At 51.8% G+C, this 25,199-nt stretch overlaps 4 protein-coding genes across 4 annotated transcripts; 2 read left to right on the top strand and 2 right to left on the bottom strand.

The window, feature by feature from the left end:
- Positions 1-543: 543 nt before the first annotated feature.
- On the top strand, positions 544-2,416 carry INS49_015273 (uncharacterized protein; the record flags this gene model as incomplete). The annotated part of the gene is made up of 4 exons (XM_043175955.1): positions 544-558; positions 653-1,501; positions 1,562-2,097; positions 2,152-2,416. 4 exons carry the CDS (start codon positions 544-546, stop codon positions 2,414-2,416), a joined length of 1,665 nt encoding a protein of 554 aa, XP_043019410.1.
- A 1,420-nt stretch (positions 2,417-3,836) lies between these two features.
- On the top strand, positions 3,837-4,835 carry INS49_015272 (uncharacterized protein; the record flags this gene model as incomplete). Its single annotated transcript, XM_043175954.1, has 1 exon — positions 3,837-4,835. The coding sequence occupies one exon, from the start codon at positions 3,837-3,839 to the stop codon at positions 4,833-4,835; it is 999 nt and encodes a 332-aa protein (XP_043019409.1).
- A 1,119-nt stretch (positions 4,836-5,954) lies between these two features.
- On the bottom strand, positions 5,955-8,399 carry INS49_015271 (uncharacterized protein; the record flags this gene model as incomplete). Its single annotated transcript, XM_043175953.1, has 3 exons — positions 5,955-7,645; positions 7,818-7,968; positions 8,052-8,399. 3 exons carry the CDS (start codon positions 8,397-8,399, stop codon positions 5,955-5,957), a joined length of 2,190 nt encoding a protein of 729 aa, XP_043019408.1.
- Positions 8,400-19,765: 11,366 nt separating this feature from the next.
- INS49_015270 (uncharacterized protein) lies at positions 19,766-20,690 on the bottom strand (the record flags this gene model as incomplete). The annotated part of the gene is made up of 2 exons (XM_043175952.1): positions 19,766-20,472; positions 20,573-20,690. 2 exons carry the CDS (start codon positions 20,688-20,690, stop codon positions 19,766-19,768), a joined length of 825 nt encoding a protein of 274 aa, XP_043019407.1.
- Positions 20,691-25,199: the final 4,509 nt, after the last annotated feature.

Here is a 25,199-nt window from a genome sequence, read left to right as displayed (position 1 = left end):
GAGCTCTGAGGAGGAAGGACCTGGCCGCAGCCAGCACAAGGGGAGCTAGCGTAGCTCATGATTTCGCACCTGTTAGCACACAGCACCTATGACACACTGCAGAGATCAGCCCAGATCTCCCCAACGTCCCGACGTGCCATCTCGCCCGTGAGCTGAGCTTTATTAGTCTTCGCGCCTCCGTCCGCCTCCGTCTGCTCCGTGTCCGTCAAACCGTGTCCGTCCCCATCTTCAAACCTCGACCCGCCCAGCTCTGGCGAGCAGCGCCTAAACGAGCATCCACTGCTGCGTCGCACTCACGTATACACTAGTCCACCCGCCACCCAGTCCACTCCACATCATCCTCTTCTCAGTCCAGACTACTAGATACGTACTTGAATGATCTAGTTCCCAGTCTCCTTGCACGGACATGGTGCTGACAGCGACTACCCTGGAAGCAACGCGCCTTGCTATCTCCCACTCGACTCGTTGCCTCGGATTGACCACCTCAATGCCACCAGCCGAGCTTGGGTGACTACTGCCCAAGTGTCCCATATACCTCACACCATGACGCGCCGAATAGTAAGCTCGCCCGCCCGCCCTTCTTCTTTCACAGACGTTGCGCCGGTGTGCTGGTGCTGTTGGGACCCCTCAAATGTTCTAACCCCCGGCACAGGTCAGGACGATTGTCCAAGTGTCTTCGGTTGCCCTCGTCACCTTCCTCGTCGTCTTCTTCCTCGACAGAAACTTCCGCGTTCTCCCCTCAGCCATCCATGAGTACATGCCCCAGCATCATGCCGGCCTCCTCATCACCGACATCACCATCAAGAAGTGCTCGTCCATCAACGTCTTTTCCTCCTGTCGCCTCGACCCGGACGTGTGGCATCGCATCGAGAAAGACCTGTACCTGGGCAGGACAGTGGTGTCGAGCGCATATATCCATGTGAGGAGGAAGAAAGAGGAGGAGCTTACCTCGGACGACAAGGTCATCATCGATGTCAACGTTGGGCGGCTTGACCCCGGCACCAACAGAAAGGGCCAGGCGGACGAGAGGTGGGAGCCCAGAGAAGCTGGGCTATGGATCAAAAGATCAGCAAAGAAGGTCGCCATCGATTCGAAGCGGACGATCACCGCCGTGGATGTCCTGTTTGGCGACGATGCGGTCGAGGCGCGCGACGGCTGGGAGATGCCTGAGAAGGGCACGCCACTGCTCCTGGACGCGGGCCCCAAGGTGCCTTCGGCGCATATCACAGTGAGGAGAGGCAGCCAGCAGGATCCGTACAAGTCGCAGCCCAGGATAAAAGAGAATGGGAAATTCAAGGTCATGCAGGTGTCGGACATGCACCTGAGTACTGGGGTCGGGGTTTGCAGAGAAGCCATGCCGGAGAGCCCGGAGGGTGAGAGGTGTGAGGCTGACCCGAGGACGCTGGACTTTGTCACCAGGGTCTTGGAGGATGAGAAGCCGGACCTGGTTGTTTTGAGCGGTGATCAGATTAATGGAGATACCGCCCCAGACGCGCAGTCGGTAAGTTGGGCCCTCCATTTCACCTACACTGTTAGCGCTACTGATTGACACTATTGGAAGGCCATCTTCAAGTACGCGCAGCTCTTGATCAAGCACAAGGTACCATATGTCACTATTTTCGGCAATCACGACGACGAAGGCGCAGCAGGCGCTTTGACACGCGCAAATCAGATGGCGCTGGTCGAGACCTTGCCCTACTCTCTGTCCAAGTCCGGGCCAGAAGATATAGACGGGGTAGGCAACTACTACGTGGAGATTCTAGCAAAGGGCAGCTCCAAGCACTCGGCCGTGACCGTGTACCTGCTCGACTCGCATGCGTACTCGCCCGACGAACGCCGGTTCAAGGGCTACGACTGGATCAAGAAGAATCAGATCGACTGGTTCCGGCAGACGGCGCAGGGCCTGAAGAAGAAGCACAAGGAGTACACGCATTTCCACCTGAATATTGCGTTTATTCATATTCCTTTGCCAGAGTATCGTGACACGGAACAGTACTTCAAGGGCGAGTGGAGGGAAGGCGTGACTGCGCCGAATTACAACTCTGGCTTCCGTGATGCCCTGGTCGAGCAGGGCGTGAGCATGGTTAGCTGTGGACAGTAAGTTACTGTGTTCATGTTCGCCCAATAACTCCAGACTGACATTCATCGTAGCGACCACGCCAATGAATATTGCGCCCTCTCTGCCAACCCAGACACCAAGAAGCCTGAGCTCTGGATGTGCTACGCGGGCGGCTCTGGTTTCGGCGGTTACGGAGGGTACGGCGGCTTCCACCGCAAGATCAGGATCTTTGATCTCGACTTGAACGATGGGCGGATCACGACCTGGAAACGGGTCGAGTGGGGCGAGACGAAGCAAAAGATAGACGAGCAGATCATCGTCGATGCGGGGAAGCCTACGGTGCCCATGGAGGACTGAGCGGGTTGGCGAGATGACGGATAAAACACCCGGTGGATCCATCCACACTTTTACGCGGCATGCGATGACTCGTTTGACTTTCTCTTGCGGGACCAAGCAAAGTACAACGGAGTTTGCGGCGCAAAGGGGGGCCCCAGCAGGAATTTTGGCTGTCATGTTTGAACCGTCTTATTATTTTGCTTATGCATGAGCCTCTGGAACTTTTTTGTGAAGACGATGACTACAGAAGGGACATCATCATCATATTGGCGCAGCTGAGGTGGGATTTCCTCATAGCCTAGCCTGGGACGCAATTGTTTCACGCGTTCGAATCTTCCTGTCTAGGACATATCGGCTCCAGCGTACAAGAAGTGGCAGCGATATTTAATGGGTAGCAAGGAGGAGGCATTTGGCGGGACGCGCGGGAAAAGCCCGGCGTTCCAGATACCAATGATACAGACTATTCTTCTCTGCAAGAACTTGGAGGTGCGTTGCAGCACCCTTTCCTCGTCTTCGGTCCCTCAACTTTCACAGGCTTGGTGATGATTGATGAGATGAGACCAAGTCGAAAGCGAGAAGATATACATGCTGGTCTGGCCAGGCATGGCAGGAGAACAGAAAATAAATAAATAAAAAAAAAAACTTCGGTGAGAGAAGCATTATTCAGAGACTCGTGCACTTGTGTCCACTTGATCGTTTACCTGGCCGTCTGTTGACGGCCCCCTGGACGGGTAGGCGGCTTCCATCCGGATTCGCCCCTGACTGGAGGAAAAGGCGGGCTTTTTTTCCCCAACCAAAATATTAGCACTTCCACTATTGATTGAATTCTCCAAGCAGGAAAGACCCATAATCTCTTGGAGGGGCTTTGGAGAGGTAGGAGCTGGTCACGGCATCTCGCTGTCAGTCAACCTTGTCAAGCTACCAACGTCATGGCCCAAGCCAGCCCAGCCACACCAGTGCATTATTTCGTCTTCACGTCTGACTGCAACTGGTTTTCAGCTTTACCTGGTTCACGTTTCGACTGCGGCACTTGTCCGCTCCGCGTTGTCGTCACAGATGGGTGGCAGTCAGCCCGGGCCGGGGCCCGGCCGGCCCAGGCCGTGACCAGCCCTCCGAGCGTCAGAAGTCAAGTCGCGCTTGATGAATGCCATCACATGCGAGGCTCCTGAAACAGCTTGTGGGTTGAAGCCGCCGGGCTGGACCACGTCTCTCCAGTGGTCGCTCGATGAGGTCCTCTGCGACACCCTCAGCAGGCGCCCCCCGTGTTACGCATATATCATACAGTATGCTCGGCAGTGTTGTCTCACGCCCACCCTCGTCGCCTCGCCGAGATATTGTTTCAACACACGAGGAGTCCTGGGACCTGTCTGCGTGCCGTACGCAATTCTCCTAGGAAGACGCGCTCAAGGTGTGAAAACAAAACAAAAAACAAGACAAGACAATGCTATCCAAACTCCCCCTCATCACAGCCTCAGACAGGCTCTACTTCGCCTACGGCAGCAACCTCAGCCCGGAGCAGATGGCCCACCGCTGCCCGGACAGCATCTTCCTGGGCAAGGCCACCCTCCCCGAGCACAGGTGGCAGGTCAACGAGCGCGGCGTGGCCAACGTCGTGCGGGTGCCGAGGCGTTCAGCGCAGGAGGACAGGGAAGGGAGAAGAAGAGGGCGCGACGGCAACGGCGATGACGACGACGCGGCCGTCGTTGAGGGCCTCATATACGCCATCAGCGCGGAGGACGAGCGCCAGCTCGACCTGTACGAGGGCGTCGCCAAGGGCCGGTACGAGAGGCAGAACCTGTGGGTCGACTTCGAGCCCGTGCGCGGGAACGTCTTCGCGCGGTGCACCTCGGCAAGCGTGGCTAAGGCCGTGAGAGAGGAGCGCGAGGAGGAGGGAGGGATCAAGAGGGAGGAGAGGCGGGCGCGGTCCTGGGGCGAGGGCGAGGGGGACCAGCAGCGCCGGCGCCGGGACAGTCGTCATCACCAGGATCGTAGCCGGCGGCGGGCGGCCAGCGTGGGCCACCCGCCCACGTCCTCTTCCTCGGCGGCGGTGGGCAGCGGCGGGTGGAGGAGCTCGATCCTGGGGCTCCTCGGCATCCCCGGCAGGACGAGGCGGGCCCCGTCGCCGTCGCCCGCCCGGGACCGCGAGAGGGCGGTAGGGGTCAAGCCTGTGTGGGCCCTGGTGTACGCCAGCACCGTCCACGTGCGCGATGGCGATATCAGGGCGAGGTACGTGCCGCGCATGGAGAGAGCGATGGCAGACGCGGCGGCCCTGGGTGTATCGAGGAGTTTCATCGAGAAGCAGATGCTCCCGCAGGTCCGGCCGGCTTGGAGGGCGTCGCGGCGGATGTCGCTGGCGGGAGGCGAGGACGGCCCGGAAAAGGAGAGGGAGAAGGGCCGGCGGGATGGGGAGAGCGGGAGGAGGAGGAGCGTGTATCAGTGAGACGGATCGGGTTGGCGCGGGCGGCGAGACAGTGTTATTGTGGATAGGCATAGGGATCACTAAATTGACTACATTGTATGTGGTTTCATCAGTGTGTACCTACCTGACTTCACTGCGATTCTCTGACACGACACACATGGGAAGATGTGATGGTAGGGTAATCTTGTGGAGACTGTAAAGACAGTTGCATTGAATGACTGGGGTATCTCTATCGACTTTGCTTGACCAATAACAACTTGCACGATCACTTCCGTTGCTCTGTTCAAGTGAACAAAGTCACACCGCAAAATACAATCCGTAGCTTCATCCTGAGCGTGTGTTCTTGTCCTATCCCTGGGCCATCCATTGGGTTTTCCTCGTGTGTGTGAACGTGTCTTGACGAGGTGAGTATGGCACCGGATTGACTGAGGGGGAGAAAGAGTGTGAAACGGATCCAGCCCATAACCCATCATATTACCCATCATTATTGTTTCCTGCCGTGCAAACTCCCACATCTCCACACCATGTTGCTTGGCGTGTGGAAGTCTGTTTACAGCCCCCCTATAATCCTCAATCCAGCTGAAGTCGATCCCGCCATCCTGCAGCAAAGGAATGAAAAGAAGGTGGTACCGTCAAGCTACGAGCCTCGACGGACTGCCGCACCACAAATATGTATTGGTGCCAGCCCATAGGTTGGAAATATTCAGTTCGTTGGCCTGCCAATGCCTCGAGGTCCACTGTCCTGTGTCACCGGTGGCCTTTGTGCGTACAACCGCTCCCTCGGCGTGAATTTTCAACTCCCCACCATGAAATAGGCTCACTCCTCGCAGAGTGAACCCTTGGTAGTAATTTGCGGGCTCGCGCCCTCTTGATCTTGGTTTGTGTTTTTATTTCCCCTTGGAATTAATTATGAATTCCTGCGATGGCAGGTTCTTGATTTCGCATGCTGGTGATACTCCGTACTGCTTGATATGGACTGGAGGGTGCCACAGCTATCGCAGTGCTGTGGCGAAATGAGTTGAAAGCCTGGAAGAAATCATGCGCGAATTCGAGAGAGAGAAAAAACAGTAAAGTGTCGCTATGCACGCTCGAAATGAAAGTAAGTTGAGAGCGGGAGGGACGGCCCAGTGAGATGGGCTCTCAGATGCTTGCGAGGCGACCACGGGCATCTGGCATGCGTGCATGGCACACCATCAGCTTCAAAGTCGTCCTCCACTCCTCGCACTCGGCAAGTAGAGCTGGGTCACTCCACATGCTCCTGCCGCCAGGAGCAGGCGCGACGCTTTCGTAGCAGCGGTCGTACCACCACCGCCCGACCTTGGCAACCATCTTGGTGATGCTCTCGTCGGCGATGGGGCCGTCATCACTTATGATCTCGGCGAGACTTCGCGTGTCCCTCTTGGCCTTGCCGCTCGTGGATCTGGTGGGACCGGTCCTGGTACCGGTCCTCGCAGAGGACGAGGCCGACGTAGATGACTCGGACGGCGCGAGAGCACTCGCCACAGGCACGCCTAGGCGGCAGGTCTTGATGTCGGTGAAACCCTTGCGACCGAGGAGACGTAGTAGCAGGTCCGAGCTGGAGGCGAGGCTGACGTTTGGTGAGCGTATGTGCACACGCTCCTTGAGTTGCCGGACGGCACGGCGGCCCCGGTTCCCCATGTTGTTCAGATCGATGTCAAGGATCGACAGCTCCATATAACCTCCCGGCTTCAGCACGCGACGAGCCTCGGAGACGATGTTGCGGTAGTGAGACTCGGGCACAGCGGAGGGGAATCGGTACACCACAGATGTGAAGCTCTGAGAGCCAAAGGGAAACCTGTCCATGTGTGACTTGTACTGGATCTGGTGGTGGTTTGGCGGGCTTAGAGGAGCGCTGGATGATGGACCCTGGCTCTCGGTCGGTAGTGGTGAGCGGGGAGAGAGGTTAAAGAACGTAGCCGCAGGGTACGTCTCGGCCGCGTAGAAAGACCAGTCGTCATTTCCAAGCCCGTCGATCACCAGGATAGAGTGTCGTTTGAGAGAGCCCGTCATCGGAATCAGCTCGTCCCTGACTGGGCTGAAGAGCACATGACCAAAGGTCAGCCACTTGCTCACAGTCATCGAGCCAACACGAAGGTTGACCTGCGACACGGCTGAGTTGTCATCGGACCCTTGGCTGCTCCCGCTGGCGTGAGAATCTCGAATAACCCGTGCCTTCTGAGATGATGCAGTGCTTGTGCGTTGGAGCTGAGACTGAGAGTTGAGGCTGTTGTTGCGATCGCCGTATCCGCTGACAAAGTCGCTAATGCTGAAAGAAGAAGCCGCCCCTCCAATTGACTCCAACGTCTCGTCAATTTTTGCAGTGAGACCGGAGCTGTAACCGCTGGAGGACATGGGCGCAGGCTCATCCTGGGCCTCCGCCTCGAATTCTGTCTCGCAGTCCGACTCCACGTATGCGTCTATGGTTGGTGACTCCAGCTGAGTGTTCTTCTCGTTGGTAAGGTGTCTTGCCCACATCTCGAGATGGAACGGCTTGCCCTGCGATGAGCCTGCCGAGGGGGGCACTCTGAGGGCATCCTCGCCCATGAGATCATTGTACTCGTCCCACACCTCATCCTCAGCCAGAGGAGCATTTGGTCCTGGGATGACGGCTGTGGCGTCAGAATAGCTGAGGAGGCCTGAGCAGCTGGAAGATGTGGTCGAGGTGCCTTCAGAATCCTTGCGTGGAGGGAAAGACAGGAATTCGTTTTGTGAGCGGCTTGCTTCGGACGGAACATCCCTGGATAGCCTGTAGGCCGACGACGATTTATTTTCTCCCTTTTCAACAGTCTTCGGCTCCTCAGTCTTGGGCTCTGAGGTTGAGGTCAGAGATTGCGCAGGGCTGGGCCCTTTCGCAACGAATTCTGCGGCTGAGGCCTGTACGCTGGGTGGGGGCTGCTGATGCATGCTGGTGCGATTGAACGGTCGGGAGAAAGACCTGCTTGATTCTGCACGTGTGCTAGCGACCTTCGGAATACGACCAACCTGGGGCAAACGATTCGAGCGAGTGGTTGGGGGCCTCGTTGATGATGCTGCTGTTGTTAGGGCCGGTGTTGTCCGTGTCGGCTGGCCCAAAGACTTTCTTGGTTCGACCTTCGGGGCCACAGCCGGGATGCTCTTTGAGACCTGCGGTGCTCTGGGGGGCTTGGCTTGGACCGTATTTTCCTTATCAGCACGAGGCTGTTCTCGCAGCGCTGGAGGTCGCTGCTGGTTTGGAACCTGCGGAGCTTGCAAAGATGCTGTTGGAGCCTGGGCTTCACGAAGCACCTGCTTGACATCCGGAAGGACTTCCTCCTGTTCCGAAGCATCCATCATCGTGTAGAATGCCACAGACTTCTTCTGCCCGCCTGCTGGTGCTGCAACGGGCTTTGGTGTCTCTGACTCCTTGGTCTTGCTGGCAGATTGGGCCGTCGAACGACCAAACAAACTCCATTTACGGGGTGACTTCGGCTTCTTCAACAACTTCTTCGGTGGTGGATGTGCGGCGTCTATCTTAGCTAGGCCATGCGTTCTTCGTGGGTCGTATAGCGAATCATCCGACAAGATGGAAGTATCGTGGCTGGTCATGGCCGGTGTGCTCATTCCCGATCGTACAACGAGGGGCTGAGGAAGACGCATGTTTCCTTGATCCGCGTTTTGAAGTCTCTGAAGTGATCGCCGGAGTGCCAAAGTCGGCTTCATATTGAGACCCTCCGAGTCGCTGCTATCAGAAGGCCGCCGAGGTCCCATGGAGGGCCCTGGTACGGGTATGTGGGGCATTGCGGAGGGCCAAAGAGTGTTGCGGTCTTCTTGGGACGATAGAGACAACCCCGAATTGTTCCTTGAACCAATGCTAGGTCGGGGCAAGGCCAGGTTTTGCTCGCTCGCTGTGCGACTGGCATCGAAGCTGACATTCCTGTTCTCGATGATCGAGCCGCCTGCTATAACAACAGGACTCATGCGCTCGGCCAGAAATGGGTCAACTGACTGGCTGCTCGCAAGGCTCTCTTGTGAAGACATGGTCCCAGGCATTGCACGAGGATTGTTAGTCATGCTGCCGCTTCGTCGCCGAATGTGGCCAAGCCGCCCATATCCTTCGTGGCCGGTTCCTGCGGCGGGGCCTTTTCGAGGTGGTCTTTCCTTCTTTTCGGAGACATTGGTCGGAGCAGCTTCTGAAATAGACTTATTCTTGCGGCTGAACAGAGGAAATCGGGACTTGAATGCCGAGGATACACTTGGACTCGGAGTGCGAGGAGGCTTGCGAGGGTCTGACTTGGCTGTCTGGGTTGTCGGACCTGAACCGGCACCTTGAGGGACTGGAGTCGCTTCCCTGCCAACCCTGGGCGGGGGCAACTGTTGTGGTCGATCGCTTTGTGACGGTGTATTGGAACGGGAGGAAGGAGCAGTGTTGGTAGAGGGGATCAGTCCGCTTCGCCTCCTTTCCGATAGCTGAGTCGAAGACAGATTGCTGTGGACAACTGGTACTGGCAACCCTACTTGAGAATGTAGGTCTGGAGTCCCCTCCCTGCTCGGTCTCATAGGTGGCGTTGGTCGAGGTGTAGGAGCGCCTGACGATTCGCCAGTCTGACGAGCATTGTTCGCGAGCCTGAATGTGGGTGAGATGACAGGAACGGACTTGCTTGGCTCGTGGGTCTTCCTGGTGGGTGCTGGTTCCGGGTCCCTAGTCTTCTTGAAGTTCTCAGAGGACATCCGCGGAGGCGGACTGGGAGCGCGGGATGCAAGGAGCCTCTTTTGTCTCTGTTCCCTGAGGGTAGCATCTCGTACCGTGGAGGTTGACGATGATGAGTTCACAGACTCCCGAACCATGGAGAGGCCTTCCGGTTCCGTACTTTCGTCTCGGACCTCTTTGGAGGCACTGCCAGCTCTCCTACGGGTCACAGGTGGCCTGGGATCCGCAGGACTGCTCTGCTTAGGCCTTGAAGTGGGGAGTCGCATGGGCGCAACAAGACCGGGCGATTGAGATGACATAGAGGTTGGGGTCGTGTCTCGACTGTACGGACCGCCTCCCGGTGATTCGGAATACCTGGTGGACGGGCTACCACTGAAGCCGCTGTGTTGGCTGCTCGTGCTTGAAAACAGTGGCGTTGGCGGGGGTAAATCGGTCGATATTGGGTAGGGCACTTCAGCATAGTAGTTCCGGTAGGATTCTTGAGGCTCGAAGTCTCGGTACCGGTCAAGCTCAGGGTAGACTGAGGCAGGCTGCGCGTTTGTTGCTGGAGGCTCGGGTCTCTGGGGAGCTGTGAATCCTGCTGGACTAGGAGTAAACTTGCGGTCCATGTTTGCGTCTTGTGGTATATCAAGTGAGACATTTGACCGAGGGACTGAAGAGGATGAGTCGGTCCTCATGGAGCTGTTGCGAGAATGATAAGGCATGCTGGGAGGCTCCGGGGTCACTCTGGGATGCTTTCTCCGAAGGACATTCCTGGACTGTTTCGATGTTTCTTGGGATCGGCTCGAGGGACCGGACGAGCTGGCAACGCTTGAAAGGGCATCTTCAGACCCATTACTGGAGTTAGAGCCCCAGAAGTGCCCATGTGAGCCAAGGCTTGGTTTCCGTCCACGTGTTTGAGCAGGTGTCCGCATGGAGGAAGTCTGGGGTATCTTGCTTGCGTTCCGAGATGGGACATCCGAGGGAGGCATAGCGGCATTCTCTGCCGCCTTCCGGGCCCTTCGACTCAGTGAAGGTGTGAAGTCACTTGGAGGCGTAGTCACGTTGGCGCCCATACGCCTAGGCTGGGCTGCTGTGCCTGTCGACCCATGACCCGCCATCCTCGATCTCGAGGATTCCATGTCAGGTCAACTTGCTGTTGCACTCAATCACACATCATGTCTTTCCGTGGGGTCCAACCATCATCTGTTTCAAAGCATGCCGTGGCGGTAGTCAGCACATGGCCCTGGTCCCCAAGATGGGAGGAAGGATTTGGGTCGTACAAGACAAGATCGAAGGCTGACGTGCCGCGAGGAAACCCACTCACCGTGTTTGTGTGAGAGTCCCGAGCAGATTAACGCAGTCCAGAGGTGGCGAGTCCGCCCACAAAATGTCCAAAACAGATGCGAGGTGAGCGTATTATGTGCCAGACATGTGCGTGTAAGTGGAGCAGGTTGGAAGCCGAAAAGAGCAGGCGAGGGCGTTGAATGTCCCACCACGGTGGCACACGGGATTAATAAAGAGTATTGAAGTCAAAAGCGCGCACGACCGAAGAGGAAAGGGTAAAATGTCAACAAGAAGTCGAGATGGTGGGATGGGGTAACATCCGAGGGCTTGGTGGAGGGAGTTGGAGGGTGGTGAGCAAAACAAGGATGTCCCTAGCGACAGGCGTGTGCAAGCTCGCCAAGGGTGATGGGGTGGGTGGTGGCACCTTTTGTGATGGAGCAGTCCAGACGGGCGTTTAAAAATGTGCTGAATTCGAGGAGACGAGGTATTTAGGTTAGCCGACCGTATGCATCCTGCCCATACCGGTGCCGATGGAGGATGACTGACTGGGTCGCAGTACCCTGATAATAATATGAGGGATGTGCGGACGATAACCCGCACCAGGATGCAGGGGTCGTCAGAGCTGGGGAAGCGGCCCAGGATTCTTGACGGGCAACGCAAGATCAAATGACTCCCCACCAACTGCAGGCGAAGATGCTAACAGCCCCCTGCCCTGTCCCGCATGCCCGTATACTATCTTTGACCATTCGAGGTGGCGTCGAAGTGCTGGTTGGCTGCTGTGCTGTGCCAGAACCCATCCGTAGCAATAAGTGAGATGGAGTATCTGGCATGCGCGGTGGGCACAGCTGGGCAGAGACTTTGCTACGTGACGTGCAGTGGGGGTCAGGCGCAGGCTCTGAGCGATGATCCGAGAGGGAACCTCGGAGGCTGCACGTCGATTATTGAGTGACGAGCGAGTTGCTGTCGTAAAACCCCACCCGGCAGCCCACGGAACGGGTCGAACGGTGAGGTCGACTGAGACACGGTGTAGGCCTCCCTATGTACCGGCGCGCCGCACACTGCCCTGTGCGATGTACTGTACTTTGTTTGTGTGCATGTGTGTGTACAATGTACTGGACAACGTCACATGCTGCGTGCTGGCTGAGCCATTTAGATACCATTGGAGGTGGGCCGCAAAAAGATTCCCTCTCTTTCTCTGCCTCTTCCTCAATGTCCGTCCGTGGCGGGGTTCCATCGGCCACAAATGAAAAAAAGCAGTTGGACAGGGCAGACAGATCGGCTGTGGGACGGGTGTGAAGGGCAAGCGGTTGTTGGGCGGTAATAGGCGACAGTCGAGAATGAGCAGCATCGCATCCTGCCTATCCTGGTCCCGGTTGAAAGGGCGGGCCCTGCTGCTGCAGAAAGCAGACGCTGCGCCATGCGCGTAAAAAGAGGGACCCCCGGAGAGGCCCTGGACTGTGCATAAGGCGAGGCCCTATGGGAGCACCGAGTTTGCAGATTGGTGTTGCCATTGGGCAACAAAAGCCCTCGCCTCTGAGGATGGCGAACGGCCGACCAGACGACGGTCCCCTGGGTTGGGTCTTGTCGGGGCTTGTCTAGAGTCCATAATGCAGACAGAACCAGTCCTTGTCGACCTGTTCTCCCCCAGTCTTAGGAGTAGGAGAATGCGGAGGTCCAGAGACCCGTGACCATCTTGTGCTTGGTGAGTGGCGCCGATCATCATGGACCTTGCTGCTTCGCTTGATTGCGGTATTGGATAGAGGCGAAGCGAGGTGCGATGAGAGAATTGGTCAGTCGAGGAGGGGAATTGCTACCAAACGAGACGAGACGAGACGAGACGAGGCCGGGGTCGGTGAGGGGAGAGGCGAACGGTGAGGGGCAGTCGCACGGATAACGGCGGTTGACCACAAGCAGTGCTCAAGTCGTGAGCAGCATGTTGATGATGACACGCTTGATGCTGTGATACAGTATCATACCACATGCTGATGAAGAGAGCCCGATCACGTCGTCGAGAAGCCACATGGAAACGCCATAAAAACGTGCGCAGGGGTCGGGCCCAAAGACCGTGAACAACCTCAGCACGGCAAGGTCAGCAAGTTCGCATGCATGTCTTAGACAATGTCTCACTCTGTGCACGCCGATCGGTCAATTCCCTCACCCTTGACGGCGATCCTTGGGCGCCCGTTGCAGGGGAATCGCTGGGTATGGACTCGCGCCAGTCAACGGCCACCCACAAGCGCCGGGGCCTGTCGTGTTCTGACTCTTGCAGTTGGTCTCGCAACGGGTAGACTAGCAGACTAGTCCGCCGGCGGGAACAGAGACTGATGATCGATGGCTGACTGATGCTAGGATGATCCTCGGTAGCTGACGCTGCATTTGTACGGCGTTCCCAGCCCGGCTGAGCACAGGGTTTTCCTCGACGCATCCTGCCTTCCTGCCTTTGTGCCTTACTGCCTGGCAGCCTGGCAGCCTGGCAGACTGAGAGACTTGGAGACTGGCTCCTGCAGGTGGCCTGGTGGCTTGGCCAGATCGGGGGGTCACTGCCTGTTAGCTTTCGAGATTCGCTCCTTCCTTGCCTGTCCCGGCTGCTTGGGAGGGTCTAAGACAGATGCAGCCCGAGGCTTTCTTATCAGCTGGTAATTAGCATCATCACTAACACACAATACAATACCAGGCACACATGTGCTCGCACGCTGCGGGACCAGGACAAGGCCCGCGGTCCACGGAAGTCCAGTGGGTGGTCAGCGCGGCCCAGAGACGGGAGCCGTTACCGTCTTCGTCTTCTCACTCAGGGGACTCCAGGTCTCGGTCACCACTCAAGTGTGAGGACCCGGGATGGCAGCGTGAGGACACGACATGCTATCCCTATTGGCATCTGTGGCCCAGCAGGTACCAGCCCTTCAGGAAATGCGATCGCACCCGTGCGTCTGTCCGTCTGGCGCTTCCCGCGGCACGCCCCATTTTGCGGAAGACCTGGAGCCGCAGGGCTTCTGACATACGTTGAGCGCTCGTCATCTCCAGCCCAGGGCATCGCAGATGCTCCATCTCATCAAGATGCGGATGACTCATCTGTCGAGCCCCTGATCGGTACATACACGAATTCACCCAGCCCGCTTCCTTGATTCCTTGAGACCGGAACTGCTCCCCTCGAGTTTCCCTTTTACAACCCGTCATTCCGGAAGGAGGAGCCAGACGCCGCCGTGGATTTGGAGGAAGCCAAGCTCGAATTAAGGCAGCAACCCCGCGCTCTGGTTGGCTCGCAGGAGATATTAAGCCTCCAATCACAGGTTTTAGAGGCCCCTGCCACCCCTGATTTGTGCCAAATCGGGCGATTCACATCAAGCTCTTGTCCCTGGCACCTCCTGTTGAGGCTCCCCTCTTGTTCCCAAAGCGATCTGTTGCACAGCACCTGAAAAGTTTGACGACCTTAGTCAAACGTGACTGAAGCCCGGGGATCGCTTCTCGCACTCTTCATCGAAACATCCTGCCACCCACCGCGGATGCGGACCGGTTTGGAAGCACTCTCCCGGGTTCCGAAGAGGGTGTGGACATGACCCTTTTCTCTCGCTCGCAGAAGGTCTGTGGGAGCGACGGGCGTCCCACACGCGTTGAGCCAGAATTCGGCGTGATATTGGCGTGGAGGACCATGTACGCGACTACCGCCCATTCACACGAAGGCACCCCGGGGGACGCTGCCGAAAGCCTGCACATGTCATTGATCATGGTCAAGGACAGTCTGAGGTTTCGAACCACTCGTCCCGGTGGATCGCGACTAGGCGTGATCTCCTTAGCCACATCTGACCTGTCATAGGGGGCGATGTGCCGACCTGCAACAATTGACAATAATAGAATAGATCCATCGATCGCCTGCCGACCTTGGAAAACTGATCTGGGCAGTGCAGTCAAGCGCGGCAAGCTGTTTGGGTCTATCTGTGTCATCAAATGCCAATAGATCAAAGGCCAGCGCTCGCAAGCCAACGCGGCTGTCATGTTGACGCTCCATGCTGAATGGGTCTCGACGCCTCATGATCTGCAGGTACCGGTCCATCTGGTTCGCAGGATGCCACGCCTGACAGGCCAAGCGAGCAAGGCAAGCTGAAAGCTGAGTGAGTTCAATAGCCCGTGGCAACTGTGATGCGCTGGCAACACGCCGTTTGCGCCTAGGCAGACGGGCAGGCAGGCAGGCCTGACAGGCAGAAGAAACCAAAGAAATCTCTGCAGTCTCGGTTGCAAAAATGGGACCCTTATTGCAGCTACTAAGGCAGATCAGAGGCTTTGCCGTACCGTCACGACGCCCTGCTGCATGGCAATTCAGCACTTGTGCACGTCTTGCATGAGCCTGGGTTCGCCGTCGGAGCCGGCGAAAGTGGGTTGAGGGTTGTGGCGAGTGCACTGCATGGTAGTACCAGAAGTTGACAACTACCGGGGTCCTTCTCTCTGCTCCGCCACAGTTGAAAGCCGGAACTTGACCAGGCTGAGGCTGGTGACGTGGCACAGGGGAAATCCAGAGAAACAGCGAGGCAAGGCAAGAGAAATCAAGGTTTCAACTCCCTTCTGAGATGATGACACGTCTTGCCATCATCATGCGCATTTTCGTCTCCTGATCCTCTGAGTCCGGCTCCTCTTGTCAGCCCCTTCCCAGGGCCCGAACCCCTCGAAAAACTAGAACAAGATCTCGACTGGCGATCCTGGTCTCTCTCGAGCTGGGGCCTGTCCCCACTCATAAGCTCTCCCGCCAGCAGGGGTTGTCAAGCCCAATCCATTGGATAGCCGAACTTAAGCGCCCGGGCATGGGTGTCCCCGTTGTTGGAGTCCTCCCGAGCAGTGGTCATTCTGGGGACAGGCTCAACCTCACTCAGTCCGGCCAGGCATGCGCAATATGGCATTGTGATGACCACCGCCACCCGCAACATCAAATTTTCTCCCGCAAAGAATTGTAGCACGTTTAATGCAACGTCGCTGCCCTGATCTGCCGTGTATCGCGAGGCAAATATGGACCGCAGTAGCGGGACCCAAGGATGAGACGAGGCCCCTCTCGCGCGCGCAGTGAGTGGTACAGCTCCTGCTGCCGCCGCTCCTTCACAGCCCGGTGTCACGAGGACAATCTCGGTGAGCAGGGTCCAGCCCATGCGTCATTTTCGCCAATCCACGCACTCCGAGCTTCTCTGTCTGAGACACGTTCGCAGGTCGTCCTCACCTCGGCTCGGCTGGTCCCTGGGCTGGACTATGATCGTCTCTGTACACCCAGGAAACCTATCCTTGAGCGGTGAGTTTCCCAGAGATCTGGAGGTCATGTGTTCCACGGCAGCGAAGCGCGACCGCATGCCATGGGTACAACCTCATGCGATATGGGGATTGGAACGTGACCGTCCAGGCTCGTCCGAAGTCACGCCGAAGTCTCATCCTGCCCCCCTCCATGGTGACTGAAGCCTGGCGTCACCGTGTCTTCTCCGAGGTCATTTTCCCACGCTGGGGCCGTGGGGGTGAAACTGGGCGGGATGTTGAAGTGAGGCGAGGGATCAGTTGCGCCCAGTAGGCGTGGAACTACTGGATATGGAAGTCCTGCTGGATTACCCTCAATACTCTGCACGCCGGCAGTCAAGACATTATGGCCCTCCACGTGTGGAGACTGATGGCAGTCCATGCGCGGTTCCTACCATCATATCCACTCTGCTGGCCAAGAGTAAACAGATTCGCAATCAGTCCTCATCACTCCCCACATGTCAACAAATCTCCTACAGTTCGGGTCTTGCCTGGCTCTGACAGCGGCTGACCCAAAAGGGGCGACCCGCAGATGGGAGCAGCCGCTTAGTGGCCTATGAGATCTCAGATGCGCCATCTGAACACTTTGATAGGTCCCGGGCCCTCAGCTGGCCCCGGCAGGGATTCCTCTGGGTTTTCTTGTGGCAGATGCCGTTGGGTGTGTGAGTGGGCACCGATCATTTCCGCACGTTTGGGGGGTATCCACACTCCCATTACCAACACCCTTCTTGCGAATAGCATCATCTCGAGGCCCACCATCCTTCCCCAGGGCTATCGTATTGCCATACACACACCAACGGCCATCAACAGACAGTATCCGGACTAGACAGGGTGTGGGCAGCCCACATTCCCTTCCGTCGACGACGCCCCGCTGCGGGGCTGGCTGCATGCATGCAAGTGGTGATCCACACCCAGCGCTTAGGTAAATAAGTCGCTGCCGACGGATGTCCCACCCTGCCCACACTACACCCTCTTCTCTCTCGAACTTGTGTGATAGGGACGCACGTCGCTGCGTGACGAGGCTTGCGCACCACATGAAGGTTGGGTCACCTGATTCGGCACCCTTGAGATTGAGATCGAGCATATCTACCCACCTGCGCTCATATCGTCTGTGGCCAACGGTGGTATCCTGCTGCGCGCATGGCACCTATTTGTGTGCCAATCTCCCATCTGCCGGTTGGCCTTCTGGATCCTGATGTTCCTCCTGCGCGATGCTTTCGCACAGAGAAGAGTCCGATGTCGGTTCTCCTGGGTCGGAGATTGAGAACGACTCTAGAGATCGACTGCGTATCCCACATGTGACCTGTGTGGGCAGCGCCTACACGGCAAGCATGCACTCACAAAGTAGACTCTGGTCATTTCCCATGGTGGTTTCTGCTCAAGGCATATTAAGGATCCGCTGTGACAGGTGGAGAAACTTGACTTTGACTGCAATTGTGTCCACCAGTCCTGCATGCTCCCCACGACTTGCCCGCCCGCGTGTGCAGTCACGGGATTTGCAGCCTTACTCATAGGCTGCGACATGGATTCACATGAGCGACGGGGTATTTTCGTCGAGCGCAAACTAGCGACTCGCTATTGCTTGGAAGGAACGTCAATAAGCCGTGGGTACTACTCCATCGTGTAAGATGACTTCCGTCCAGGCCTGTCAAGCGAGGGAAATTGTATCCGCGCCCCCCGCGACATATGGGAGATCGGAGGCATCGTGGTTTCGTGAGAGAATTACGGATTTCACGCTGATATACTCACAGTGTGGGATACGCAAAGCCCACTAGATCTGGCGCCGCGTCCCTCGGCCTCTCTGGAACACCTCCTGTAGTCCCTGGGTATCCGTCTGGCTTCAGCATTCACGCCCACGAGGGCTTCAACAGGTCCTTCTTGTTGGTGGCCGACCTCAAGGTCCCTATTGCCCTTCGCTTGGCGTCTCTCAAAGATTAGCGTTCGTAACAGCAATTAGTTGTGTGATCGTATTCTTGGTCGGCATTTTCTTATCCTATGCGACGGAAAGAGATTGACAGTGAATGCACTCGTTGATGGGCATTCACGGCCTGCCCTTCGCACGTCTTGCCAGGTGATTAACCCAGAATGCCGGGTTTCATCAATAGTGGCGTAGGTCGTGGCCATTTGCTCAACTTATCAAGCTGAAGCAGATGAGCATCGGAACGTCGGAACGGGCGGAAAGCTGTCGAAGTAGCTTCGAAGTCACTCGTGAAAAGCTGTACGAATTTTCCGTCGGGCACGCGATCATTCCCAGCCTGTTCTACGTGAGTAACGGTTTGTGCTGAAATCACATGAAGTCACCAGATCCAGTCTTTTGACGACTTGAAGTTTGTCAGGGATGTAACCCATGAAGCTCCCTCCTGGCCGCATCGCGGAAGCCTGCAGAGCCAACCGATTCGGTCGAATATGTGAGAGGACAGAACATGGTTGCTTCCGTGTAGGTGAGAAAGACACAGCCCTGGAAACATCACAAATGCCCTTGCCAGAGCTTGAGTCCTACAGGCATTCAGCCATATCTCGAATCGTGGAGGTTGCCTCCTCGGGGTGACCCGTCCCCAAGGTGGACAAGGCGCCGCCAAAGCCGTCATCCACGCCCTAGCCAGGCCTAAGGGATTGAATTTTACAGCGAATGCCCTTCGAGGTCGCTGAGTTAAGAAAGTCAAGTGCCATTTGGCTCATTGCACAGAAGGCACCAGCTGGTCCCCGGGACCCCTTTGGAATCCCGAGGGCGCCATAGGTAGCCAACCGCCTCCCAATGGATACGGAGGCCCTCTTGCGCAAGCATAGAGTGGTAGCAGACGGCTTCCGTTATTTGGCTGAAGCTGGCCGTCACGAGCGCCCGTCATTCTGCGCTTGGTGGCTCAGCCGCACCTGACCTCACCTGACTGCAGCTTTTCGCTGCTGATCAGGAGGCGAGAGGGAGCTCTGTCATTGCTCGATGCGAGCGTATTCAATGAGCGTATTCAACGATATGGGATAGATTCACCACCCGTCCTCCCGCGTCAAGGTGCGGCTTGGATCCCGCCATTGGTATGGGGCATCGATGAAGCTCGCGACCTTTGGTCTGGTCCATGCTGATTCTTCAACCCCGGTAATTCATCACCAGCGGCTTTTGGTATTTCTGATGTGAGTCCCGCCTCAAGGACTTGGTTGGCGATTATAGCAATGGTTTATGACGGGTAGTTGGGGAAATGAAGGTGGTTCCTCTCAGAGGGAGACATTGTGGAAAGGCCGGGGCCAAAGTAAAGTAACGGGTATAATCATTGATCCTGTCCATGGTTCTTAAAAATGAATCGCGGTCCTTTTACGCCAGCGAAACCCGAACTCCCACAGAATCCGCCGTCTTTCCTAGTCGTGATAATCCTTCTAAAGTACAAAGGCATCTCTCAACGAGGCCTATGGTGCTGCTCCTTCTTGATGCGTAAATCTGGTATCGTCGCACCGAGCCGGGCCCGTGGCATGGTCCAGTCGGAGAGCTCGCCTGACAAAGGCGTCCGACGGTATGCTGTTGCCGCCAGACCCAAAAGACCAGGAACCATCGGGAGAAGCGCAGCGCGGCCCCTTACTCGACATCACCGAATCGTTTGGCTCGAACCTCAGCTTTCTTTCGTTCCACAGGGTCATCCAAGATGCTTCCCGTCGGCTGGTAGTAGGCACTGCTGCCGAATCGTCGGCCTCTAGCCTCGGCCTTGATCTGCTCAGAAGCACTGGAAAGAACGCCTTGTGACGACATATCCTAATTGCCGCCGCCGAAACGTTTAGCCCTGGCCTCAGCCTTCGCCTTCTCGGACGGGTCGGCAAGTATCTTGCTTCCGCCGCCGCCGCCGCCCTCGTGCCTGTTGGGACGACCACCGCCGCGGCGACCGCCTCTAGGCTTGTTGTGTCCTCCGTTGCGCCGTTCTGAGTTTTGTCTCTTCCCTCCACCTTCGGCCTGGTCGCCCTGCTCACGACCACGCTTCGGGCGGCGCTCTGGCAGAGCCGCATCAAGACCCTTGACGACTGCTGCGGTGTCGGTGCCGAATTTCTTGGCTCGTTCGAGTTTCTTGGCTTCCTCAGAGTCGGCATCAGTGGTAATGCCAAAGCGCTTGGCACGTGCCTCGCGCTTCTTGAGCTCCTCGTCGGCATTGCTGGCCTCGAGGCCGATCGCAAAGCTCTGGGAGGGTTCAGCGGGCTTCTCCTCGGTTGGGGCAGAGGTGTCAGCCCCTGCAGGCGCACTTGAGGCATCATCTTGTTTCTTTGCCTCATTGCTAGGGGCTTCTACAGCAGGGGCAGTGACTGATTTGGCGGGCTCCGCCTCGACAGGCGCAGATGGTGGAGCAGCGGCAGTGTCAGTCTTTGCGTTGGCAGCAGCAGGAGCGGTAGCTTTGGGCTCTTCTTTCTTGGTGGCGGCAGAGGCAATCTTAGTGTCATCGTCGTCCCAGTCAATCACGTCCTCGGCCTGGTCTGGAGTCGCAGATTTCTGGTCAGCTTGCACGTTCCGTGGGCGCACGAACAAGAGGGTTGAGGATAGGCACAGAGGTGGTAGTATGGAGGGTTGACGTACTCTTGTCATTGTCCTGCAGTCGCGCGATGAGATCTGCCTTGTTACCCGACTGTTGAAGGCCGCGCTCTTGGAGCAACTTCTTGAGGTCAGGGACCTTGAGGCTCGCGTAGTCTGTCATCTCGGTGTCGGAGGGTGTTTGGAGGTGGTTGTCGCAGTGGGCAAAGTGGGAGAAGGAGGGACGGAAGCTGAAAGGGGTGGGAGCTTGATGTGTAAGGAAGTGTGATCAGACCGAGGTGCTTTGTCGCGTAGCTGGATGGTTGAAAGGATGAAAGCACTTGAATGTGCCAACGGTCATTGGGCCAGGGCGGAGGACAAACGCGTCGTTGCAGCTCACAGCTGTTTCCCAAGCTTCCTTCCCTGACTCGAGCAAAACAACGCCGCGTTTGGTGCATAAAATGCCAAAGGTGATGGCTCTACACTTCACATGCAACAAAGCATAGACACCTTCCCCCACTACCTACCTGTATATTCACCCCTCTTGTTGAGCTGCCCCTAAATCTGGAATAGCCACGAGGTCAGAACACAACTGTGCTAAAGTGAGGTGGGGGTGAGTCTAAAGCGAGCTTGACTGAATATGGCTAGACCCGGTTAGACTTGCCCCGTGTAAGCATGCCTGGCATTGGGACGTGCCGGCAGCCCGGATCCTGGGCCAAGTTACTGTGTAGATTGCCAACAATGACTCAGACGACACTAGACCTATCCCATGGCCAGATGCATGGCTTCCTGGCGGACAAGGGACAGAGGTACTCCGAGTCCTGGATTGTGGTTACAAGATGATTAATCTTACTAATATATGATATCAACAATTATACCTAACAAATCTTAGCTTCTCAATCCAATTTTAGCGCCAAGCCTGAGCTGTCGCTGCTTTACCCTGAGCAAACGAGGGTGATTAAACCCTGAGCTGAGCGTCTAGGTAGGATGGATTACTGTGCGCCAAGACCCAGGCACAGGCCGTCTTTAGTGAATAAAGTAATATTAAATCCAGCAAGACCTTTTACTTATTCCGAGAGCTTTACTTTAGATAGCTGTTCATTGTGATTTGCAGTGACATAGCCAAAACAGAGAGCTGGTGGGGGGAGAGTTCACGTAAAGCGGGGCGTTACTGCTTCGGCCGGCCATCAATTCAGAGAAATCATAGGAGCAGCAGTCAACATCCGCACAAAGTGCAGTCGATATGTATTGAGCTCCAGCACTTTTCTATACCAACCTTTTCCTTAAGTGGTTTTGTTCTCAATCCATATACATCAAAGCTATACACAGTCCCTCCATACAGTACTAAACGCTTAAAGACCCAGCATTTAAAAAAAAAATTTAAAAAAAAACACAAGATTAATAGCAGTATATAATAATACAATGTATGGCACAAGGCTAAAAAGCCTTGTGGCAGCCGCATAGATAAGGCTAGCGAGAATCACTTCTAATGGCGCCGTTAACTAGAAAGTCGGCGAGATAGTTGTATGGCAAAGACTAAAATAGTCTTAAATGGTCCCTACATAAACCGTAGCAATCCTTCACAAGCACCTCGCCAAAAACTTGCCCCATATACATCAACACACATATAATAAGCTTCCATGAAGGCCATCGTAGGTAAGTACCAGAGCCTACATACAAGCCTACAGCTAACTTAACAGAAGCCAAAATGCCCTTCAAAGCTCTCCCTTAACCTACTCTCAAACTGTTGGAACGCGAGTTTTCATAATGGTGGAGCCGCAGTTAGGCAGAAAAGTAAGTTAACTTTAGACCCAGAACACATGACAAACGCTCATGTGCATAAGTCCAAGCGCCTAAGATTTGATGCGGCAACGTCAACTATGGACTTTGTTGACATTGTGTTGCCCGCAGCGAAACGCAGAAAGAAGACACAGACAGAAGAGCCACCACGGGTCCCGTTTAAGCCATTGGGTTAGATCTTTAAATGCCCTGAGCGAGGCTGTAATAAGCAAAGCAGCTCTTGAAGTGCTCCTAAGCTAAGAATGCAGCATTTATGCAAGAAACACCCTGAATACCCACGTTATAAGTGTGATTTCATCAACTGTGATGAGCGCTTTGCCACCAACGACGACAAGAAGGAACACATGTGCACAATGCATGTTCAGAAAGCTTGGCATTGCCCCGTCCTTCACTATAGCAAGATCTTCCCAAACCTTTCACCATGGATCTTTGCATAGACTTAGGAAGCACCCTGACTTGCTTTTCCGGCATTATAGCCACAAGGGTTGTGAAACTATATCGTTATCAGAAGATAATTCACAAAGATAAATTCACAAGACACATCCTAATCGAGTTATACCTTGCTGGGATGACAACTGCCCAATGGTTAAAAACTTTAATATAATCTCTTTTTAAAAATAAAAGTTTTAAATATTATTAAATGCTTAATAAATTATTTAATAATTAAGTTTTATTAAAAGTAAAATCTTTACTTATTAAGAAAGCTTTTATATATTAATTATAAAAGCTATTAAATAATAAAAAAAGCATAAGTAATAATATATTTAATTACTTTTATAAGTAAATAAGTTTATATATTTTAAAAGGTTAATATAATACTTATTAAATATTAAAGGGTTAAAAAAACTTAAGTATAACTTAAAAGAATATTTATAATTAAGGAATTTTAAGCTTTTATTTAAGAGAAATAAAAGGAAAAGCAATTAATTAATAAAATAAATAATAATATTAAGAAAGTAATTTATAGCGAATTAATTAAATAATAACATAATAATTATAATAAGATTAAATATAATATAAAAACTTATAAAAAAGATAAAAAAAGAATTAATTAATTAAATTTTAATTATATTATAATAAATTTAATTTAATTAATATTAATTAATATAAATATATTTATTTTAATAATTTATAATAAATTATGTTTATAATAATATAATTAATATTATTTAATATAAAATATAAGTTTTTTATTAAAAGTTACTTATTTTAAACTTATATTATATTTACGTTAATTACTTTAAATTAAAAAATTAATTAAAAATAAAAGATTAAAAGTAATTAATATTAATTAATATTAACTTTTTATTTATTTATTAGCTTTAAGGTAATATTAAGGTTAATTAAAATTAAGTAAAATTAAAAAATATTTTATTTATTAATATGTTTTACTTATTAATAAACTACGTTATAATATTTATTAATTATAAGTAAATATTAATTAAAAAGGTTTATAATAATTAATTAAAAAATAAATATACTTTTAAGTTATTTAATAATAATTCTTTCTTTTATTTATATATTTTTTATTATTATAAATTATTAATTATTATAATTTTTAAGAATAATTAAAAATTATTATTATTATATACTTAATATTTTAAATATAAAAGGTAATAAAGCTTTATTTATAATAAATATATATTTTATAAAGAAAGTATTATAAGTTAACCTTAAATTATTTGCTATAAGGTGCTTAAATAAGGTTTATATTTAAAGTATAAAGAAAGAAATCCGCTTTTTATTTATATTTTATTATAAGCTAGCTTAAAGTTATTTGCTAAAAAGTACTTAAATAAGGTTTATATTTAAAGTATAAAGAAAAAGATTTATTCCTTATTTATATTATATTAAAGCTTATTTTTATAAAATTAAAGCTTATTAATTAATTATAATAAATAAAGCTTAAATTATAATATATTTTTTTTCTTTAAGTTTTTATAATAAGTTTTAAAAAATAATTATATAATAAAAAATAAAAGATATTATAATTTAATTATAAATTAAATATTATTCTTTATTTAATTATTTAATTATATCTTAAAAATTTTTAAATATATTAAAAGCTTAGCTTATTTCTTATAATTAATATATTTTTAATCTTTATAATTTAATATATTAATTAAAGTAAATTAATAAAAAATAATTTTTTAAATATAAGTTAATAATTAAATTAATAATATTTTTATAATTTTTTAATTTAAGCTTTTATATAAGCTTTTTTATTTAAAAACTTAAAATTATATATTTATTATATAATTTATAATTAATTAATGCTTAATTATATTATAGTTTAAGCTTTGCTTATTATAATTAATTAATAAGCTTTAACCTTATAAGAATAAGCTTTAATATAAATATAAATAAAAAGCAAATCTTTTCCTTTATATGTTAAATATAAACTTTATTTAAATATCTTATAATAAATAACTTAAGGTTAGCTTATAATATATATTTAAAGTCCTTTTATATTATAAATTTATAATATAATTATATAAAACTTAATATAATAAAACTTAAAAAGAATAATAATAGCTTATTAAACCCTTTTTTATTTTAAAGAACTTTTATTTTAAAAATATTTAATAACTTAATTAATAAAGATAAGAATTAAGTTTATAATAAATAAAGAGGTAATTAATATTAAAAGGGCTTAATTTTTTTATATATTTAATTAGCTAAGAACTTTTTATAATTAATTTTATAAAAATATTTAAGAGGTAATTAAAAAGCTTTTTAAAAAAAATTTACTTTATATTTAAAAACCCTTTTAAATAAAAGTATGCTAAGCTTAGCTTAATTATATTATAATAATATTATAAAAAGGAAATAATAAAATTTCTTATTTAATTTAATTAATTAACTTATATAATAAAGATTTAAAATTAATTAA

This window comes from Diaporthe citri (genome assembly GCF_014595645.1).
Source record: "Diaporthe citri strain NFHF-8-4 chromosome Unknown scaffold_9, whole genome shotgun sequence".
Lineage (NCBI taxonomy): Eukaryota > Fungi > Ascomycota > Sordariomycetes > Diaporthales > Diaporthaceae > Diaporthe > Diaporthe citri.
Note: the sequence above shows the minus strand (reverse complement) of the source record. Positions and strands in the feature narration are given on the sequence as shown.